Source organism: Mirounga angustirostris, unplaced genomic scaffold (genome assembly GCF_029215605.1).
Source record: "Mirounga angustirostris isolate CCGP_5_RB_7025 unplaced genomic scaffold, mMirAng1.0.hap1 SCAF_5, whole genome shotgun sequence".
Classification (NCBI taxonomy): domain Eukaryota; kingdom Metazoa; phylum Chordata; class Mammalia; order Carnivora; family Phocidae; genus Mirounga; species Mirounga angustirostris.
Genome location: NW_026991713.1, coordinates 11341516 through 11353619, shown reverse-complemented (window position 1 = coordinate 11353619; position 12104 = coordinate 11341516). Strand labels below are relative to the sequence as shown.

General features: G+C 48.9%; 1 protein-coding gene across 1 annotated transcript in view; it reads right to left on the bottom strand.

The window, feature by feature from the left end:
* Positions 1-11878, bottom strand: part of CACNG2 (calcium voltage-gated channel auxiliary subunit gamma 2) — a 110167-nt gene extending 98289 nt beyond the window's left edge. The window contains exon 1 of the mRNA XM_045866989.1: positions 11583-11878. Coding sequence (XP_045722945.1) covers positions 11583-11793 — 211 coding nt within the window. The 5' untranslated portion in view covers positions 11794-11878. The remainder of the gene's footprint in view (positions 1-11582) is intronic.
* Positions 11879-12104: the final 226 nt, after the last annotated feature.

Sequence of the window (12104 nt, the reverse complement as noted above, 5' to 3'; positions counted from 1 at the left end):
CCCGCGCTTACAAAAACCTGACTGTTTTTCTCAAGAGAAGCCGAAAATAAGGGATTTTTATAGGGAAGTTCATGTGTGGAAGATTTGAGGGCTACACACAACTCCCGGGCAGGTCACTGTTTGCAACTGCTATAGGTCAGGAAGTGTGATCCGTAACAGGCAGGATACAACTTTTCCCATTTACACAAGAGAAGATCGAGCCAGAGAGGTGCCGTTCCTTGTCCAAGGTTACCTAGCTGGTAAGGGGTAACGCTGGGATTTGAACCCAGGCCTGGCTGGAATATCCTCTGATTATGAAGGTGCTGGAGAAAATCTGAGATTAAATATGTATCCTAATCTCTAGATGCAAAGCTATGTTCTATGTCTTTCTCTTCACTCATTCATTCATTCAACAAACACTCACTGAGCTCCTACTACATGCCTGGCACTGGCGAGGCCTGGGGGGCACAGATCTGGAATCCCTCTATCCAAGATGAAAGGTACCATCTTCTCCCTGCAGATTTCTCCTCTTTGCCCCATTTCAGACAAGGTCACTCACTGTCACACCTTCCTCAACAACAGTCCCCAGGTCCTGTGGATCCTCTGGGGTCAGTCCCCTTCCCTGGGTCAGCTGCTTCATCACTTGTCAGACTGTGCAATCCTCTCCTTCCAGGAGTCCCTGCTCTGTCCTCCTCCTCCTCTTCCCATCCCCACTTCCTGAACCATCCTCCCAAAGCGCGAGTTTGACCGTGTCGTTCCCTTCTTGACAATCTCCTCTCTGGTCTCCTTGCACAGCATAGCCGTCCCTCCACGATGTGGGCTCTGTCCAATCTTGTCCCTCGGTACTAATACCTTCCCTTACCTCCCCTCCGAGCCATACCAGAAACCTTGTGTGGTCCCCTGAACAATCCGTGCTCTCTCACACTTCTTCCTGGAGCAAGGTCCCCACCCTGAGTGTGCTTGCTTGTGTCCCTATATCCCCCACTAGAGCATAAGCTCCTGGAGGGCAGGGCCACATCTTCTCACCTTTTTTAAATAGGATGGTACTTGGCACGTAGTAACCCAGTGAATTTTATTGATGAAGTGGCTAAGGGAACTCATGGTCTAGAAGTAGAGACAGAACCAGAAACAAGCAACGGGAAGATGGAAGATGTGTTAGAGGCATATGTGGACGCCGGGGGAGGAAAGAAGAAGGGGATGTCACCTAGGTGGGAGGCAGCTGAGGTGTTGGGAAAGTGGTAATTTAGCCGAATCCTGGAGACAAGCAGAATGTGGTTGGGAACAGGCCCTCTTGGCAGAGGGTGGGGGAGAGGGTATATGCACCCTCTCCCCCTCCACGAACTGCAGAGAGAGGGATGTCCATGCATTTTGAGGCATTCTTCTGTTCTCAAAGCAATGAGAAAAAACTGGCAGCCCGGCCACTTTTCCCCACTCTGTCCTGGGTAGGGAGCCTATCCAAACTGACGCTCCGAAGTTTTGAAGACTTCATCATGCATGGAGTACAAATGGCAATTTCTGCTCAGCCTTGCCTTCAACTTCTCTGAGATATTTATTTATAAATTTGGGGGCTAGGGGAAAATTGCAAATATAATTAGTGTAACAGGAGGCTGTGCACAGGTTTTGGGGATGGACGGCTTGGGCTCTGCTGTATGACCTCGGGTGAATTACTTAAGATGGAGATAATGGGCATCGCCGTATATACCTTCAGAATCATAAAGGTTAAATAAGAGCTAACCTCTGAAAAGCATCTAAATAGTGCTTAGCACAAAGGAAGCACTCAATGGGTGATTAGCTGTTATTATTCTAGTTATTTTGAGTTTCAAAGTGATGTCAGGGTTACCTCCTTTGCAAAATATATCGGAGGAAAACTGGGGGGAAAGGTTTCCAACCTTAGGGACAATTCAAGAAGGATGAAGGATCAGAGGTGTGGGGACGGAAGTGACAGAAAAGAATGCATGATCCTTTATGCAGAGAAAGCGAGAGAGGAGAGCAGTGGGTCAAGACCGGAATAAAGGTCTCGGGGTCAGCAGCAGCCAGTCACCAGTGAATTTTGCCCCACAGCCAGGCCAGAGAGAGGCTGGCGCTGGGGGATTTAAATGGCATGTTGATGGGGTAGCAAAGCAAGTTGCTGATTCCCCGTCCAACGAGGCCCCAGCAACCGTGCACCTGGGATCTCATACCTAATCCTCGGCATTCTTGTTAGCAGCCGGAAGACTAACCAAGGTCAAGGAAGTTCAGGGAAGAGTGAATGAAGACTGTCAGCAAGGGAAAGGAGCGGTGGCTCCTCAGAGCCGACCCAGGGCTGCTACGCAGTGCCTCTGGGCCAGGTGATAAGGAACAAGGATTTAGATTGAGAGAAAAGGTGACTGCTGCCTGGGAGGGAGCAGGCGTGCTGTGGCTTATCAGCTTCCTGCAGCTTTATGCCGAAGCTGTGGCCCCGAGCCACCCCCGCCCCCAGAGAGCCTCCCAGGGTGCAGGGCGCAAGGGGGATCACCTGCCTATTCTGAGTCTTTCACAAAGGGGTTCCGGCCAAGCCTAGGAGAAAAGACTGGTCAAGAGGATGCTGGGCGATTTTGTTTAGGAGCCTGTCCCCTCTCTCGATGGGAGCTCCTTGAGGGCAGGCGCTGTTTCTTTAGTCATTGATCCAACGTGTGGCTCCTCAGCACTCTCTCTGTCTGCCAAGACAGATGCGGCACCCGCCTTCATGGAGCATTCAATCTTTTTTTTTTTTTTTAAGATTTTATTTATTTATTTGAGAGAGAGAGAATGAGAGAGAGAGAGCACATGAGAGGGGGGAGGGTCAGAGGGAGAAGCAGGCTCCCTGCCAAGCAGGGAGCCCGATGTGGGACTCGATCCTGGGACCCCAGGATCATGACCTGAGCCGAAGGCAGTTGCTTAACCAACTGAGCCACCCAGGCGCCCCTGGAGCATTCAGTCTTATAGGGGGACACGGATCACAGACAAGTAAATGCTAGGAAGGGAAAAGTCAATGTTAAAGGTTGAAGAGGGAACGGAAAGAGGGTAACAGGACTGGGGGCTTCTTTAGAATAGGGTAGTCAAGAAGGCTCCTTGAGAAGGTGACATTTGAGCAGAGACTTCCTGCATCTTTGTAACCGCGGGGGCTGGGAGGGGGGGCGGTTATACCGGGAAGTCAGAAGAGAAGGGAAGACCTCGATGCACCTGTTTTGTGCATCCCTTATAATCTTCTCTCTTCTCTCTGTTTACTACAACCAACTCTGTGCAGGTCACCTGCTCACTGCAACAACCTCCACGTTGTGCCTCTCCCCTTCCCAGTAAAGCTCACCAGCTCCGGCCGACCCCTGGTGCCCTCCGGGAAAGCCTCAACATCCAGTGAGCTTGCTAATGGGTAAAGCCACTGGCTGTCCTTGCTTGAGCCTTCCTGGGCCTCCTTTTCTCCCATGCTGAAACACATACTGCCCTGTGAGCCATTTCTGTTCCTTTGGGAGCACATCCCCACTGCCTCCCAGGCTCACTCCTCCCTGCCTTCTCCCTTCCAGCCGCGCGGGACCCTTGGCATGGCAGCTTGGGCATCTGTTTCTGCACCTGGCCCTTCCTTCAGTCTGAGGTGCTCTTCCTCTCCCTAGCTTGCTCACCCCTACGCATCCTTCAGAACCCGGTCTCCCACGGCACCCGCCTCCCCGCCCCCCGCCGCCGTCTCTGTGCTCCCAGAATCCCCTGTGCTTGTGTTTTGTGCTGTGCTGTCGTCATAGTCTGTTTACTGCTGTGTCTTCAGTGCTAGACAAGAAGTCCTTCTTGCCCGAGGTCAGGGACTGAGCCTTTGACTCTGTCCTAGACTCTCACACAGTACCTGCCATTGCTCAGGGAACGGCTGTTGGATAGAGATCCACTGTCACCCTTTTCCTTGTCAAGAAAGATGCTGTAGGACCACACTCTTCTGCCTTCTGCTGCTCCCCGAGTCACGGGAAGGCCCTCGCTGTGTACTGGTGAAATCCCTCAGGCTCTCTGAGCACCCTGCCTGCATTTCCCACTGCCAGCAAGATAGCTTAGCATCTTCATATGCTTCTAAGGCACATATTTTAGCTTTCAAGGTTTCTGAACCTCGAGTGTGTTTTACAATTGATGTGTCCATTAAGTTCGTTCTCTCCTCCCCCAAAAGCTGTTTCAGTAGATGGTTCACTTTATAACTGATCGTGCCTGGGAACCGAGGGGAGACGGAAGTGGGAGAAGAAGGCCCTCTCGTAGCCAGGAGAGAGGACCAGAATGCTGCGAGGCCCACGCAGCTCACCAACGATCCCAAAACGGTTGACATGCATTTCTTGGCATTGGGGATGAAGAGCTCTCCTCTCTCATTCCTATTTTCAAAAAGTCTGCTGGATATAACTGAGCCGCATTCAAATTCCAGCTCAAATCCTCGATGATCCTAACCGTTTGGAAGAGATGCCAGGAATCTCTCTGAACTTGTGGGAGGGGGAGGAGAGGCGGCAACAGGCTCTGTCAAATGTCTGGTATGGAGTGGAGCCGTTTGGCGAGATGCCTGTTCTTTGGGATCCCCTGTGGGGACTCACCTGGATGGTCCTCAGGATGGGGGGCCTGCTCACCACTGCCTTCCTGTGTTAGCACAGGGCTGGCACCTGCCGTCAACACCTCCACTGAGTGGATTTTGAATTTTGTTGATTGGAGTTGAGTCGATCTATTCCCTCCCTTCTCTGTACTCTCAGGGGGAGTTTGGAGGCCAAAGAGACCAGCACGATCAGATTGGGATGGAAGCAGGAGGAGCAGGGAGCGGGGCTCGAATCCTCACAATGACCCTAGGGGCGGTCACTAAACGGATGGCACAAAGGAGGCACAGAGATGAAATTAACTAGTCCAAGGTCACACAGCTTATAAGCAAGAAGCCAAAAGTCAAAGAACAAAACTCTTTAACAAGACTAACAAGGCCACACACCTCTGGGACTTAAACTACTTCTGCACCCCTGTCCCCATACCATCCAGCACTGTCACCCCACTACAGACCCACCTCCAGCTCTGTTTTCCAGCCACCAGCCTTCACCCAGGCCTCGCCTCGCTCTTCCTCACTGATCTCTGCACTTGCTGCCCTCTGACCTGGAATGGCCTTTCTTCCTCTCTTCACCCAATTAACTCCTACTCCTCCTTCAGATATTCATTCTCCTGTCCCCTCCTCAGGGAAGCCTTCTCTGATTAGATACCATCTCGATATTCTGAACTCACAGTCCCATGCGACCTCCCTTGAGAACGCTTATCATGGTTGTAATTTACATATATGTGTGTATACATATTCTTTGAATTAGGGCCTCTCTCTCCCAGTAGGCTCTAAGGACTGAGGGCTGTGACCCTGAAAGGAGCCACTTCCCATCCTGACTTCAACCTGGCGCTTTGCAGAACTTCATCAAAGATTTAACAAATAAATGAGTGAAGGAATGGCCTGATCTGTACCTATAAACTAACCCAGAAACTGAAAATGCATATATCATTTGAATATGGGTCTTTCGGCCACAATACTTATATCTGAGGCTAAAAGGAACCATCGAATTTTGAACAGGTTAAAAATCTTTTGCATCATTCGTCCGGTATCTTCTCCTCCCGCCTGACCTGAAAGTGAACGCTCAGGGGAAGCTCTCCCGCAGGATCTCTGTGACAGCCGCTCTGGACGATGTGGAGGCAGGAAAGCTCCGCCAGGATCTATTTAGAGGACGCTCACCCCCCAGCACTTCCTTCTCAGGCATTTATTTTTTCTCCAAACACTTTTCCTTTTTGTTATCTTTCCTTATTCTTATCCCTTGTGTGTTGAACACTGCTCTCCCTTCTCTCTCTCCCTCTCTCTCCCACCCTCTGGCCCTCCTCTGTGTCAAGCTCACTAGTTTCTGGAATGTCAAAAAAAAAAAAGGATGCTTTTGCCACCACTGATCACCGTGTACCACTGAAAGAACAATCCTCTGACGGTGTGAAGGGACCGCCATGTCTGAATCCCCACCGCGTCCTACGTCCTGCGTTCACGCCCCAACAAAGGCTGACGGCTTGCAACGTCCTAGTTGCCATGGTTACAGCAAAGCGCAAAACAGACCGCAATCCCTGCCCTCTTGGGGCGCGCAGTCCAGGGGTGGCGACAGACAACAAATACCACGAGGAGACTATGTACTGTGCTAGAAGGTGGTAAGTACTCTGTAAAGAAAAAGAAGACAGAGTAAGGAGGACTGTAGGAGGGGTACAGGTTGGGGTTGTTGATTGCAACCGCAGACAAGTCAGTCAGAGAAACCACCCTGTGAGAAAGCTATTTGGCTTTCTTTTCACAGAGAAGGAAACAGGCTTGAAGAGGTGAGAGAACCTACCCCGGATCTCCCAGGCTGCAGTGCTTGGAATGAACCCAGGTCCGTGTGGCTGTAAAATTGTTTCAACTACACCCCACGCCACAAAGCTTCCCCTGGAAACTTCCATGACTACAGGGGACCTAAATTTGCTGTTTTCTGAAAAATGCTTGCGGACATAAAACCAATGGATAGTTTACGTTAAGGACACTTCCGAAAATGAAAGGGCAAGCCCAAAGAGGCACGTGGTGGGTCTGGCCTGAAGTTCAGTGTCGCATTCCTTCCGCCTCGTGGGAGTGAGGGGGTTCTGGCAGAACTGTCTCTCTTCAAAGCACAGGGCCGCTGGAGTGAGTGGCGTTTGGAGAGTCAGGTGGGTCAGAACCCAGATTTCCTGACAGGCTCAGGCTGGGCCCTCGATGGGGGACGCTTAATGGGACACAGAATAAAATCCAGTGCTAGCAGTGAATTTGAGCACAAGGCCACACAGTAGGCCAGGGTATGTGCATAGAGCCCTCTGGAGGCTTGCAGGGTGGAAGCGAGGGGCCTGGATTCAAGTTCTGGCTCTGCCCATATGGCCTTGGTGTGTGATGTCACTCCTGTGTGCCTAGTTCTGCTCAGCTGTGAAGGGCAGTGGGGGCGGGAAGGGCAGTGTGAGTGGGCAAGGACTCGCAGAGTTTGTTCTTCAGTAAAGGGTTCAAGTTTGCCTTCCCAGGTGAGGATGCTTAGGAATGTGGGGCTTGGCTCTATGGAAAACTGCTGGTCAGAACCTAAGACCTTGGGGACTATTTATTCTCAGGGTCCTGGGAACTGGGTGGAGAGGTTTGCTAGAGAATAGAAGATTCTGAGGCACCTAAATGGGGATGGTCCATAATGTCTGCTCTCTACCCAAAGTGTCTATTCCAGGGACTATTACAATCCAAGTGGACTTTGGTGTACTTTAAAAGCGGAAAAGGGGAGAAAATCAATTGGTTATTTTTTCCTCACTTGCAGAGACTGAGTCTACTGATAATTTTCCACTAGCCCATTAGGAGCCACACAACCCTAATGACAGACTCCTTCTGAATTGAATTAATGAATTTTGTGATTTGTTATTATTCTTTTAAACAAGATGCACCAGGAAGAACAAACCAACATTCCTGACTTCCTCACCCCCTTCTTCCTTTCTTCATTACTCGCTTGTCACATGTCCTTATGATGTTTGAATTCATTTAAATAATTTGAAGAATTTTGAAATCAATCCATTGATAAATATTTTTATGTACCTACTGTGTGCAAAGTGCCTACAAAGGGTCAAATAATCTTGGGAATTCTGGAGTGATTAGGTATATCATGCGATGGCCCATTAAGAACTTCCATAATCAGCTCATCCACACTTAAAGGTAGATTATCTGGGAAAGGCTGTTGGCATCCCTAAAATAGGGAGAACTTTCCTTCTGGAGAACAAGAGAGGCACGGCTGAACCCAGCGTGGAGCCCTCGCCACCTCGCAAAGGGTATGCAACTATCAACTTGACAGAGACAGTTCAGGAAAATTGAGACACTTCTTGCTCAAAGAGAGTCGGGAGGTAGCAAGGGTTGCAGAGCCACCGTGAGCAAGCAGCACGTGGAAGCAAAGATGGGAGAAGCCGTGGATGGAAGAGGAAATCGGAAATTCAGTGGAGAGAATGTAACAGTGGAGACAGAGAAGACGATTTCTGCGCTGCTTCACAGCAAGGAAAGGGGCGAGAGAGGGAGGGCGGGTTCTGCTACCGACGGCGCGTTGTACTGCTCCTGACTCCTCCTCTGCAGGGCTGGAAATCCTCTGGGGGAGCCGTGGAGCCGGACAGAGGGGAGGGAGGCGCAGGAGAGAACAAACACAGAGTGAATTTCTTGCTGCCCCTGGAGACAATGATTCCTTTAGGTGACAACTGAGGTTAATATCCTGAGCAGCAAGGCACAGCACGGCCCAGAGATGCCTCGCTCAGAAGCGATGCTTTCGGGTCCTGTTGTGGATTTTATTGAACTGTTCCCTGAAAGGGCCAACTCATCTCTCCATTCGGAGGCTCTTAGCGCAGCTTTCCTGAAAAGTTCAAGGACTTCTCCTATCGGGCTCCACATACCTGGATCCACATGCAGCCCATCCCACCCCGTCAGTCCCACTAAGGACCCCCAGTCTGCTAGGGAGTTCAGGTTCACATACAGAGACTCGGCTGTTCACTCTGCAGAGGGAAAAATAATAAAGGTTGTGGCTTCTTCTTGGTTCCTCTCCTCTGCTGCTGGGTGTCAACCCCTAACAGGTGGTCCTGTCCCTCCTCCTTCTTCAGCAGACTGGTACACTTCAAAAGCAGCAACAGAGGCAGGGAAATATTTTCTGATTTTTATTTTCATCAAGAAGTGAATGGAAGAAAAAGCGTCTCAGGCGACAAAAAGCCCGAGTGAAAACCAGAAAGCGGAAGAGATCAGAAGCAGACAGGGTTGTTTTTTATCTGGAGTTATCAGCAGCATCTTGGGGAGATTTGAAGTCTGTTCACAACTTTTTTGGGGGGTGTGGGCAGGAAATACAATACAGAGGTGATGGTGGAATCTTTTTTGAAAGTCCCATTTCTCACAACAAAACATAGACTGGGGGACAGGTGAAGCACTGACAACATGATCTCCATAAAGGCTGACCCTATTTTGAATGCTCCAGAAAGCGAGTATAGGAACACTCCACGAGAACCATCTGTGCCAACCTTCAGAAATAAGTGCTCTTACAGTCTTCGGAAATCAGTGCAGTCTTTGAAAATAAGTGGCTTAAAGTCTTTAAACCACTTCCTAAGTGGCCAAAGCCCAACTTCCTAAGGCAGTCCCAGGCCCACAAAGCCCCACAGGGACAGATGCTTTAGAAATTGAAGGCCAGGTTGAACTAGGGTCCCGAGCACCCACCCTTCCTGCCTGTGCTTTGGCCACAAGTGGAAAAGGAATAGCATCCTGAAGGGAGCTTGCCCCAGCCCTCCCCTCACTGCCCGGAGGCCCCAGGCCTGGGAGAGGGGCCAAACCCACAGCTCCGGTGCACATCACACAACCCTTGGGAAAGTGTTGTAATCCTAACCCTTTTAGGGATGGTTGTGGGGGGGTTGGAGGGTGGCAGAGGGTGCAGCGTGGAGAGAAAGTTAAAGGGGGTGGGCAGCACATTTGGGGATGTAGGCACCAAACAGATGGAATTTAAATGAAAATACTTCAGCCTTTTAATATACAAGTGATCCAAAGCCACCTCTAGTCCTCTTGCCTTCTGGGAATTATAAAATGTTTCAGAGATCACAGAATGAAGAATTTGCAAGTAAAACCCTGATAACAAGTATATTTATACCAACTTAGCAATTTCTGAGTATATTTCTCCTAAAATCATATTCCATCTTTCCTCTAATTTCTTGGCTGCATATCTCCACCCATCTAACTAAAACCCAAGGAAGGCAAATTGCTACTATGATCATTTCCCTAAAGCAACTCTCATTCACTTTGCTTTTCTTCTCTTTTGGAATAGAAGTCTGCCATAAATGTTTAATTAAATGGAAGCCTTTCCACTGTTAATGACAAGCTGCTTGAAAGGCTTTTCATTTTTTAAGGACGGGTGTGTTTAAAACAGTCCCTATTAATTTCCTGATATTGATTCTCTGGCTGGGGAAGAGCATAGAGTATTCAGCATACAGCTCCTCTGCAGACTATGTTCAAGGCAGCGGTTTGGATTGAGAAAGGGCACCAAATGCAGTATGCGTCAAATAGACCATCGCTCAATGAAGTCACTTAGCTATTCAAAACATGTTCAGCCATCACTCAACCGTTTGCACCAAGAATGTTGGGAGGGGGGCACGAAACTGGTGCTCTTTCCCAGACATAACCATTTCCCAAAGAGCGGCTTTTGCTCAGTTTGGGTTAGACCCTGGGGCCACATCAGTTTCTCCCTCTCCCGTCCGTTTCCCTCTCTTCTCCCCCATCTCCTGGCTTCAAGTCCCTGCATCGCTATCCCATGTTGAGCTTAACAAACAATCCTGCGGTCCCCGCTTGCCAGCGCTGCCTCAAACGGCCTCCGGCATTGGTTCATGTCAGAAGCAAAGCACATAACCCTTTCTCTCTGCACAGAAACATGTATCTCTCTGTTCACGTTTTTCTATGGGTAGCTGTAGCCTGTACATACAGATATGGATACATATATATATATAGCCATTCAAATGCAGTCCCTCATATTCAAGTCTGTTGCTAAATGCAGGTTGTATGACCTGCAGGAGTTTTTTGCTTTTTGGGTTTTTTTTTCTGGGCTTATTAATGTATCTCAGAAACACATGCCTTCATCTGTACCCTGATCTCCCAGGCTTTACACTGTGGGGACCCCTTGGCCCACAGCACATGCACAGACACACATGTCTCAGTGACCCTGCAAGATCAAGGCAAACAGCTGATACCCCTGGTCCACTGCCCCCCCTTCCCCCCCTCAAGCTCCCCAAGCCCTTGCCTCCCTCCCGGCCTCCCTGCACAATGTCTGATGCTCAAGTTGGCTTCAATGCTGACTGTATTGCTTCTGGATAGCAGGCATGTCACTCTGCGTGGATGTGAACTGGTTCTCAGCCTAACCTGCAAGTCAATTGCTGTTTATTAGAACTTGGGCTTGTTTCCTGTGAGAGACGTATGTATTTTTAGACTTTGTAAACGTTAAAGCACACACATACACGCAGCCAGTTGCCCCGAAAGATATGTGTGGCTCATAGACATTACGAAATGCTCTTGAACTCAGCTTGAGATCTTGGAATAATTAGGATTTACCAAATAAGGATTCTTAGAAACAACAGATTTTTTTTTTTAAAAGGAGATTTGCAGATGATGATGTGTCTGGGACTTTTGGGGAGTAAGGGGAGGAGGAGGGGGAAAGGAAGAGCATTTTCGAATTCTTCATTACGAAAAGAGGAACAGCATTGAGAGAAGCAATTATTTTCGCCCCTTGTAGACGGCAATGCTACACCAAATGGCAAATCCTAATGATTCCAAAGCAGGCAGAGCTCATTCGACTTTTAAAGACAATTTCTTGTTGTTTTCATCATATCATAGATTATTCCAATGAAGAGGTTTAGGGGAAGGGGGGGTGGTGGAGGCTTGAGAGTTGAGTATGGTTTCTGCTTATTGATTTTCTTTCCTCTGAAACTAACCCAACCAACCTTGATCTGTGGTGGAAGCAGTGAAGTAAGAAAATGGTGGAATGTAAAGGGGACTTATTTGGAGGAGGGTGGGGAGGGGGAGTGAGAAGGGGAGGGGTGAAGTGGAGAGGGGGAGGAGATGGGAAATCAAATACCTTCTAGGCAGCAGGTTCTCCATAATCCAGAATGGGTCATAACTTCCTCGTTCTTTTTGCTGGTTTCATTCTCACTGACACTTTTGGTCTTGCAAACCCCTCTGGAGTAGAGCCAATAGTCGGTTCCCACAGCTATGGTCATCAGACTGAAGGCAGCGAAAGCACCAACGGTGGTTAAAAGCATTTGAACACCTCGATCAAACAGCCCCATAATTCTTCATTATATAAACACCCAACCGACTTCTGGTTCTCGGGAGAGTGTGTGTGAGGGTGCGAGTACTAAAGCAAAAAATAAATAAATAAAAATAATTCCACTACTAATATAATGGATATATGTGTGACTAGAGACTATGGAGAGATATAAAAACAGGGAGGTAAGAAAGCTCACGGAAAAGAGTGTAAATTATAAAGATCACACGGGAAGAGAGGCTTGCCTTTTGAGATCAGAAACTGTTCCAGTTGCAGTAATTTTTTTTTTAAAAAAGGAAAAAAATAAAAAGACACCCCCCCACCCCCCCAAGT